The sequence below is a fragment of the Sceloporus undulatus genome, chromosome 2, assembly GCF_019175285.1.
Source record: "Sceloporus undulatus isolate JIND9_A2432 ecotype Alabama chromosome 2, SceUnd_v1.1, whole genome shotgun sequence".
Classification (NCBI taxonomy): Eukaryota; Metazoa; Chordata; class Lepidosauria; order Squamata; family Phrynosomatidae; genus Sceloporus; species Sceloporus undulatus.
Genome location: NC_056523.1, coordinates 16,495,548 through 16,506,314, shown reverse-complemented (window position 1 = coordinate 16,506,314; position 10,767 = coordinate 16,495,548). Strand labels below are relative to the sequence as shown.

At 45.4% G+C, this 10,767-nt stretch overlaps 1 protein-coding gene across 1 annotated transcript; it reads right to left on the bottom strand.

Annotated features, from left to right (window-relative positions):
- Window positions 1-261: 261 nt before the first annotated feature.
- On the bottom strand, window positions 262-9,869 carry LOC121923954. Its single transcript, XM_042454917.1, has 3 exons — window positions 9,764-9,869; window positions 7,987-8,153; window positions 262-1,587 (listed from the first exon to the last, which is right to left on the bottom strand). Exons 1-3 carry the CDS (start codon window positions 9,867-9,869, stop codon window positions 262-264), a joined length of 1,599 nt encoding a protein of 532 aa, XP_042310851.1.
- Between the last annotated feature and the right edge of the window lie 898 nt (window positions 9,870-10,767).

Here is a 10,767-nt window from a genome sequence, read left to right as displayed (position 1 = left end):
TGGATTTCAGTTCCCAGAATTCCTGACTGCTGTCCAAACTGGTTAGGGCTTCTGGAAGCTGAAGTCCAAAACACTTGGAAGACCAAAGTTTGTGAATTACTAGTATAAACCCATTCTGATACAACACAGACACAGGTGACCCACAGTTGTAAACAGCCCACTGTGCATGCTACTCTTTCTGCTCTTGGAGCACTTCCGTGACAAAACACACATAATTATCCAAGCAAACAATATTCAACACAGTTCTTATCACTAAGTCAACTAAAACGGAAGGTCATTCTCTGTGGGAGATGGGGTTTCCTCCCAGTTGATTCGCACCTCAAGGCCCTGCCTACTGATCCTCTGGCGGAGCTCTTCATAGGCTCTCTTGTTGATATCTGGGCACCTATGCAACTCAAGGAAGCTCAGCTCATTGTCTGCAGACAACAGCAAGTGGATAGTGTGAATGGAGACTTCATTTTCCGTCAGTGAAAGACTAATAAGGTTTGCCAGGGCATGGCTAGGAGGTTCCAGCACCTTCTCAAACAAATTATCCAGGGAGAAGGGCAGTCTGTACAGGGACATGATTTCCAGCATTGGGGAATGTTGGAACACAGAGATAAGGCAATTCTTAACCTGTGTGGCATGTTGGCAAGACAAGGGGTTCTCTTTTTCAAAAAGATCTAAGGTAAAATAACAAAGCAGGGGAAATTTAAGGGAAGTAGGGCTGGTACCATGGTCCAAGGCTATGTTTGGCCGGTAGGGAGGCACTTGGGGGTGGAGGAAAGCAGCAAATTCCTGCAGATTTGGGCAATGGCTCAGCAAGGTATGAAAAGACAAGGCATCTGAATAGCCAAAGTCCTTGCACCACAGGGATTGAAGCTGGGGCCCAAGGTATGCAGTCACTGCGAAGAGGTCTGCCAAGTCCCTGCCATTGATACTGAAGACTGACAAATGGGTGAGGTAGCGGAATGACAAGAGACTTTGGAGGAAACTTCCATTACATTCCTGAAACACTGTTGCTTCTTCCAAGTATGGGCACATGGCACTGGCTACAGGCAAGAAGGACTCGCTCACATTAAAAACTTCTTTGAGGCCAAGAATATATCTGGATTGCTCCTCATTTCCATGAAGAAACGGCCTGCCCTGTGCCAGCTGAACTAGGGACGGAAACCCAGAGGGCATCTGAGCACTATCCAAATGTTGATTGTGGATCAGACACATGGCTTCTGGGAGAAGATCATGGATCAATATCCTCAGCCTGGGTAATGCCAATAACAAAAAGGCCAGAGCCCAGGTCAGGCTTTGACTTTTAGGGATGGGCTGCAACCCATGAACTCTAAGCTGCTGCAGTGCTGGGCAGCAGAAGGAGCTGGCAACAGGGTCATAAGCCAAATAGAGGAGGGAATCTGGTAAGAGTCTCTTGCAGTTAAGGATGTCCAGTTTTTGAAGATGTTGGCAGGAGGAACCCACAGCTGATAATACTTGGGTGTTGCATTGTGTCTCAGAGAGGTCTAGTGCTACAAGATGTGGCAGGCCTTTCATCAGATTTACTAGAGCCTCTGCAGGGATCAGGTCACATTTCTTGAGGTCCAGTGTAGACAGATTCTATTTTAGGAAAGAGAGAGGGAAAGGGAGCAAGTAAGTGAGACATTTGTTTTGGTTTGTACCCTAGGCATGGATGAATGTGTGTTGCTTCCCACCATCACTCTCTAGCCGGGGAAAGAAACATCTGTGTAGTCTCTTTTGTGTTGTTCCTTTAATATAGGTACTGAGGTCACTATTATAGTAATGGAAAGGTGTCCTTTTTTTTCTCATGTGGCCAAAACTTGAACGAAATGTATGAGAAAACGCACTTACTCAGTCCAATGCCTTCTCTGCTCCCCTATCTTCATAAAACATCAACATGGGAGACAAAATCCAGGTCCCACACAGGTTGAGTCTCCCTTATCCAGAATTCTGAATTCTAAAATATTCCAAAATCCAAGACTATCCACATGGGTGGCTGAAATATAACACCTTTGTTTGCTGAAGGTTCGTTGTACAAAGACTTTGGGGCAAAATAGAGCAGCACAATACGTCAGCTTGGGGGCAGCGTAGAGGCATGCCCAATGGCACTCCCAAGCCAGCATCGCAACACCCACCCAACCACATACCAGGCAGTGTTGTGGTGCTCATATGGCACATGCCACAGGAGCACTGAAAAGCTGCCACCATGGCAGAAAGGGTGTCCCTTTTCCAGCCCAAATGCCACTGCTTTTTGGTCTAGAAAAATGCCATATTGTGGACATGGTGGGTGGTTGTCATGACCCCAAACCGGTGATCAAAGGGACGGAGTCAAAACATCTGTTTTGGCCTAGAGTTTCATGCACAAAATTATTTAAATTATTGTGTATAAAGTCACCTTTAGGCTATGTGTCTATGAAACATAAATGAATTTCATGTTTAGACTTGGGTCTCATCTACTGTTTTACATAAAATCCCGAATGTACACGTTTCAGAACATAACAAAAGAAGAGATACACTTTTCTCTTCTGGTATGAGTTACACTTTCTCTGCTCGTATGTTGTTGTTGTTGGATCCTTTCAAGTCGTTTCCAGTTTACGGTTGGAATGTGACCCTATCATGGAGTTTTCTTGGCAAGATTTGTTCAGAGGAGGTTTGCCATTGCCTTCACCTGAGGTTGAGAGCATGTGACTTGCCCAAGATCATCCACTGGGGGAGGCATTCACATTATACTCCTCCTCCTCGCCATACTATTCAACGTTTTTTTCGTGATCTTCAATCTGTCGACTCTAACCATCTTGGTCTGACCCTGGATTCATCTCTCTCTTCCCTAAATCTCGGGGATTCTGCTGATTCAGCAATGTCTTTATTTAACTCCACTCTTTCCTCAACTCTTGACCATTTTGCCCCTGTCTCTGTACGCACTTCTTCCTCCAAGACTAGACCTCAGCCCTGGCTTACCCCCAACATTAAGTTTCTCCGGTCCTGCTCTAGAGCGGCCGAACGTCTTTGGAGAAAGTCCAAAGAGTGGGCTGATTTTATCCATTTCAAATTTGTTCTTTCTTCCTTCTCACGCGCCCTCTCTATGGCTAAACAGAATTATTACAAATCATTGATCTCTGCCAATGAGAGGTGCCCGCAGCGTTTGTTCTCCACCTTCAACACTTTGCTTAAACCTCCCTCTCCTCCTGTCTCTTCATCTTTCTCTCCTAATGACTTTGCTAACTATTTCATCTCTAAGATTACCACTATTCGCTCTGAGATAGTCCCTCCTGATTCTTCTTCTGCTCTTAATCTTCTATCGCCTTCGCCTAACAAATTTTCTGTCTTTCCTCCTGCCTCTTTGGATGAACTCTCTACACTTCTGAACTCTTCCAAACCTGCTACCTGTCCTCTTGATCCTATTCCTACTTGTCTTCTAATCTCTATAGCTCCCTCTTTTCTGCCCTCGCTTCTCCATATCTTCAATCTCTCTCTCTCTACAGGCTCCTTCCCTTCGGACTTCAAACATGCTCTCATTTCCCCAATTCTGAAAAAAACCTTCTCTTGACCCCTCCTCTTTGTCCAGCTATCGTCCGATTTCTCTTCTCCCCTTTCTTTCTAAGGTTTTGGAACGGGTTGTCTATTCGCGCTGTCTGGAGTTTCTTGAAGCCAACTCCATTCTCGATCCCTTTCAGTCTGGCTTCCGCCCAAAGCATTCCACAGAAACTGCCCTCACTATGATCTCGAATGACCTTTTACAGGCCAAGGCTAATGGCCTTTACTCTGTTCTCATTCTTCTCGATTTGTCTGCAGCCTTTGACACTGTTGATCACTGTCTCCTAATTGACATACTCTCTGATCTTGGGTTCTCAGACTCTGTTCTCGACTGGTTTAGATCTTACTTGTCTGGCAGATCTTTTGCAGTGGTTGCAGGAGGTCAGACTTCTTCTCCTGTTCCCTTATCTGTTGGAGTTCCCCAGGGCTCTGTTCTGGGTCCCCTTCTGTTTTCTCTCTACACACTGTCCTTGGGAAAACTCATCAGCTCTTTTGGCTTTTCCTACCATCTGTATGCCGATGACACCCAGCTGTATCTTTCTGCCCCTGACCTTTCTCCAAGGCTTGAACAGCAAGTCTCATCTTGCCTTACAGCTGTCTCACAGTGGATGCGCCATCGGCGTTTGAAGCTCAACATGTCCAAGACGGAGCTTCTTGTCTTTCCTACTAAGCCCATCCTTCAACACTCCTTTTCTGTCTCTGTGGACAACATTTCCATTCAACCAGTCCAGCAAGCCCGCAGTCTTGGCTTTATCTTTGACTCTTCTCTGTCGTGTATCCCTCAGATCCAGACCACAGCCAAGGCTTGTAGATTCTTTTTGTACAATATTGCCAAAATCCGACCATATCTCTCCGCCTCTACTGCCAAGATCCTGGTCCATGCCCTAGTGATCTCACGACTTGATTACTGTAATGTCCTCCTGGCTGGGCTTCCTTTTTCTCACCTCCGTCCTTTAATCTCTGTCCAGCATTCAGCTGCACGCATTATCACTTCCACCCACCGCTCTGACCACATCTCTCCTGTCTTGGCATCCCTTCACTGGCTCCCCCTCCCTTTCCGCATTCAGTATAAGCTCCTGCTGTCGACATTCAAAGCCCTCCATGGACTGGCCCCTCCTTACTTATCCGACCTTCTTTCTCCTCACCTTCCCACCAGGGCCCTCCGTTCTGGTAGTCAAGGTCTGCTGTCCCAGCCCAGGATTTCCTCTGCCCCATCTCGGATTCGCCCCTTTTCACTTGCTGCCCCTCACTCCTGGAACCTTCTTCCTCCACAAGCAAGAGCCATCACTTCTTTAACCAGCTTCAAAACGGAGTTGAAAACCATCCTATTCAGAGAAGCCTTCCCAGGCATTGCATAATTGTCGCTTACTATCTGATGTTCTGTTGTTGGCTGTTTATCGATCCATTTCCTGTATTGCTATGTACTGTATATGTATTATCCTACTTGTGAGTATGTATTTTCCCTGGATAATGATTAACCTTCCATTATGAAGCCAAGCCCTCCCTCCAGTCCATCTGCCTTGGTCCAGGCCTCGGAGGTTGAGAGGAACTGCTGGACCTCTTACCCTTTCCCGTCACCACCCCCTTCTCCTTCTGTGTCATGTCTTTTTAGATTGTAAGCCTGAGGGCAGGGAACCGTCTAACTAAAAAGATTGCATGTACAGCGCTGTGTAAATTTACAGCGCTTCATAAATAAAGGTTAATAATAATAATAATAATTACCTTTTACACTGGTTTTGAAATCGAATCTTCCACATGAAGTTCATATTGGACCTGATTCTGTCACAATCCATGTCGAGGCTTGCACAAGGCAATGCCCCTTACCCCGGGGTATCTAGAATCAGGCTAAAATCTGTCTTTTCTCAAAAGACCTGGGTTCCGCTAAATATGAACTTGCCCTCAATCATGATCGGGGCAAATTCAGGGAGGGATTAAGGTCAGAGTGTGGGCAGAGGTCAGAGCATTCCCTCCCCTCATTGGAGGCCAGGGGGAGAAGGAAAGAGCCAAAGGAAAATGGGGGATCTGGATGCAAAGGGTGAAGAGCATAAAAGGAGAGGAGGAGGAGGAGGAGGAGGAGGAAGGAGCCGTGGGAAGAAGGGGGCCTGGAGAGCATCCTATAATGGAGGAGGAGAAGGAGGAGGAAGGAACCAGGGCAGCTCAGAGGAAGGTGAGGGTCGGAAGGAAGGAAGGAGGAGGAGGAGGAGGAGGATTGCCCAGGGAAATAGGGCTGTGGGGCCAAGCTGAGGGATGTAGAGAAATGGATGCAGCAGAAGCAGCCTCTTTTGATAATTTATGCGCATGATTTTTTGGGTGCTTGCTTGTTCTACTTTCACTTCCTCTTGCTCCTGGAACTTAAGAGCCATTATTATTATTATTAGTGTTATATGTGGATGCTACAGTCAGAATGTCTGTGCTGCATTTCCCTTTTATTCCCAATTGATTCTATGGGTCTACTTTAGTCGGAACTGACAGGTCAGTCTCTCTCAGCCTCAGTGGAAGGCAATAGCAAAGCTCCTCTAGCAGGAGGGAAAGGGTCAGTTCAGGTCAGGTCAAAGGCAGGGCATGAGAACGGAGCTCCCATCAGGCACTTTCCTCCCTTTTTTATTTTTTTTAAATTAATTTTGACAAAATGTGTGCATGTTTTGTTTTGTTTTTTCTTGAGGCAGATATATAGATAGATAGAACCTGGCTAGCTGCATGTTCACTTTTCCTTTCATTTGCTGGCTTCCAGTAAAAGGGAAATGTTGCAAAGGGCAAGACTTTTTTTCCCTTTGCGAATCAATTCTACAATTCGAATGTTACATTTGTTGCTCTTGTCAATTAGGCAATTGGCAAAACGATACATGCTTATGCTATTGTCTCTTCAGGACTAGCCCTGAATTGCTTTTAAAAGAAAAAAGAATGCAAGGCAATCACATCCTTTTCTGGCATTTCCGAGGTGAGGAAATTATTATTATTATTATTATTATTATTACATGTGCAAGAAGAATTCTGGGGTGGCGATTTTAGGCTGCATCAATAGAAGTATATTGTCTAGATCAAGGGAAGTCATAGTGCCACTATATTCTGCTCTGGTCAGGCCCCACTTGGAATATTGTGTCCAGTTCTGGGCGCCACAATTCAAAAAGGACATTGAGAAACTGGAGCGTGTCCAAAGGAGGGCAACTAAAATCGTGAAGGGTCTGGACACCATACCCTATGAGGAACAACTTAGGGAGCTGGGGATGTTTAGCCTGGAGAAGAGAAGATTAAGAGGTGATATGATAGCCCTGTTTAAATATTTGAAGGGATGTCATATTGAGGAGGGAGCAAGCTTGTTTTCTGTTGCTCCAGAGACTAGGACCTGAAGCAATGGATGTAAACTGCAGGAAAAGAGATTCCACCTCAACATTAGGAGGAACTTCCTGACAGTAAGAGCTATTCGACAGTGGAACACACTCCCTCGGAGTATAGTGGAGTCTCCTTCCTTGGAGGTCTTCAAGCAGAGGCTGGATGGCCATCTGTCGGGGATGCTTTGATTTGGATTTCCTGCATGGCAGGGGGTTGGACTGGATGACCCTTGTGGTCTCTTCCAACTCTATGATTCTATGATTCTAAAGAGTGGGGGATACAGGATGCAGTAACTTGCATTTTGGGGTTGAAAATGGGGCCAGGGGCAGATCATAACCTGCACTGACCCAAATGCCCACAGCACACACACACACACACACAAAAGAGGTTTATTTGACAAAATGTGCGTACTTTGGGGCATTTTGTGCATGGCTCTTTAAAAAAAGGAGGGGGGAGTACACTTCCGATGCCCCTGCAAACGTCATCTATGACGATTGCCTGATTGACAGCAGGCGCCCTCAAGCTAAACCCGATAAGGCATTCGGGTTAAAATGCCCCTCAATCGTAGTGGGCACTCAATACGGTGGGGGGGAGGGCAATCCGGATCTATCCAGTTCCACCCACGTTAAATGGGCCAGTGGGAATGGGGCCTAGGTTTCGTGGTTAAGTGGGGGATTGAATCCTGGCCTCTAGAGTAATAGTCTAACACTCAAACCTCTACGCCTCACTAAAATTTAAATGCAAAGTGATGCAGCACTTACTTTCAGACACTTTTGTAGCTTTTTGATCCGACATTTTGACTGGGCCAATTTTTATATATTTTTATTTTTGGCAGATGTGCTTTTGTGATAGATACATTATGCTGGAACCTATAAGGACCTCCAGTCAAAACTGTTGCTTCTTGTAGCAAGGTTAACCATTCAATGAGTGAGGTGCTTCCTTTTCTATGTACTGAATCTCCTACCATTGATCTTCAGTGGGTGACCCTGTGTTTCAGACTATATGTGATTTTATACTCTTCTCTCATGTGGGTGACCCTTTGTTTGAAATCATATGTGATTTTATACTCTTCTTTCATGTCTTACTTTACCAAGAACTCTCAGTTATCTCTCTTTCACACACACTCCTGCTTACTTTACAGCGCATTGTGATGATCTGGGCAGTCACCTCATTGACCAGTTCAGGGCATTTGCTCAGATACAGCTCCTTCAGCTGTGGCAAAAAGAGTGAGTGGAGCATGGCAGAGGTTCGTTGTTCAGTCTTGGCCACTATGTAGAACAGCTTCAGGACAAGAGAGCCAGCTGAATAAGGAGAAAATATAAATTAACTTTGTAGAACCTGGATGGAATGGGCCAAAACACTTAAGACAGATGCTCTACTCAGGCACCTTTCCACAATACTCAGTCATAGGGCTGTAATTCCACTTTAACTCCCATGACAACAACCTGTGGGATCCTGGGATTTGCAGCTTATTACAATTCCCAAACAGAGAATTCCAGTACCTCATCGTTCTTGTTGTTGTTTTGTGACTTCAAGTCATTTCTGATATTTTTATTTTGGATACTTATGGCAACCCTAAGGTGAACCGATCCTGGGTTTTCTTGGCAAGATTTGCTCAGAGGAGGTTCACCATTGCCTTCCCCTGAGGCTAACCAAACTACAAATCCTAAGTTTCCATTAGGTTTAGCCATGGCGTTCAAAAGTGGAACCATAGTCCCATAATTATGCCATGTGAAGGGGTCCTAAAAGGTTAAGAGCCAAGAATTCATGGCAGGGGAGGATAGGTTTGAGATGGGGTCACTAGGGCATTTTCTTATCTTACAGTAGACCCGTGGTATCCACTGAGGTTTGGTTCCAGGATCTACCATGGATGGCAAAATACATGGATATTCAAGTCCCATTAAATAAAATGGCAGAATCATAGACTCATAGAGTTGAAAGAGGCCCCATGGGCCATGCAGTCCAAACCCATTCTGCCATGCAGGAACTAATAATCAAAGCATCCCCGACAGATGGCCATCCAGCCTCTGCTTAAAGACCTCCAAAGAAGGAGACTCCGCCACCCTGTGAGGGAGTGCATTCCACTGCTGAACAGCTGAGTGTGTCTTGTTTACACAACACAGGGCCAACCTCTGAATCAAGTCCGAACTCTCTTTGCAACACCCATACCCAATTTGGGACTTTCTTCCCCTAACCTGTGTTTAAATAGGTCACCTTTTGCTGTATATTTTTGGCTCTCTTTTTAGTGATGACAGGGGCTGTCTTCACTCACAGTCCCTGCAAGCTGTAGGTACAAGTCACTCTGAGGTCAGAACAAGGCACCCAGCATTGACAGCATGGCTGGGTACTTCATCCAGAGGTGCTGAGCTATGAACAGGGGCTGTGGGGGAAGGCAACCAGCTCTTTTTTTGCTGCAAGAGCTGAACAAATGAGAGCGAGTATGGGATGAATTCAAGGCCAGAATCCTCAGGGGGCAGTCCGGAGTATTCTGGTGAGTGTACACCTGCACTTGATACATTAAACAACTTGAAAGAGGACCATACAAATAACAAGGAGAGGACCTCCTTTTCTATGGCTCACTTGTTTAATCTTCTCTCATTGGGCAGAGTGGAGTGGAGAGTAGTAGCAGTCGACAGGGGATGGCAGATTTTGAATCCTTTGAGGATTACATGTTTTTTTAAAAAAGGACAAAAAGATCCGGGTACTCTATAATTTTTAAAACATTGACCTGCAAAATTACCCCTTCAGCAAAACAGCTTCCCTCCCCTCCAAGATTTCCTACTCAGATTTTGCAAACTGCAGACTTGTCGCTGGTCCTGAACTTTGCTGCCTCTCAAGGAGCCAGAAAAAGGGATGATCAGGCATCGTGTGCTTCTTGTCTACAAGTTAAGGTCCCCAGAGTGGTACTTGCCCAGGTGGTTCTGTCTGTAGTCCTTGACCCAGGCACGGTCCATATTGTTAGCCACATTCTCCAAGCACAGCTTCTGCAGTTGGCTGACAGTCTTCCTCTTCGGCATTGGGAGCCTGTAGTCACACAAACAAAAAGTGTAAGGAGAGTGCTGGGTGCAGAAGGGATTCTTCTTCTTCGTTTATGGTGGATTGAACAGACAAGATTGACCAATGTCAATGGGGTTTGTCAATGGGAATCAGCACCCTGCCTTCTTCCAGGGCTCTGTAAAAGGGAACCTTACCCCTCAAGAACAGGAAAAGCTAAACAGGAAAATGACACCCAAATGCTTGTTGTGTGGGTCAACCATCAAAAATCCCCCCAAAAGATTCATTCCATACCCCCCAGAAACTCTCCTCCTTCCAGGTCACACTCTGAAAATCCTTTAGAGGACCATCCCCTTATCATACCTCACAGTGGTTCAGGTACTATTTTGGACTTGTTTATCGGGAGCAAAAGAACCTGTGAAGAGTGATGCCAGACGGGACTAATTTGGTTCAATTATTTATTTATTTATTTATTTATTTATTTATTTATGTCCTGCCTTTCTCCTGATGTAGGAACTCTAGGAGGGAGCTAGCTTGTTTTCTGCTGCTCCAGAGATCAGGACCCGGAGCAATGGATGCAAGCTACAGGAAAAGAGATTGCACCTCAACATTAGGAGGAACTTCCTGACAGTAAGGGCTGTCCAACAGTGGAACACATTCCCTCAGAGTGTAGTGGAGTCTCCTTCTTTGGAGGTCTTTAAGCAGAGGCTAGATGGCCATCTGTTGGGGATGCTTTGATTGAAAGTTCCTGCATGGCAGAATGGGGTTGGACTGGATGGCCCTTGTGGTCTCTTCCAACTCTATGATTCTATGATTCTGAAAGGCGGATACCAACCAATCCAAAACTGTGCAAATTATAAACAATACAAAAACATTACAAAGATTAAACAATTGAAAAATTAAAAACATTACACATTAGAA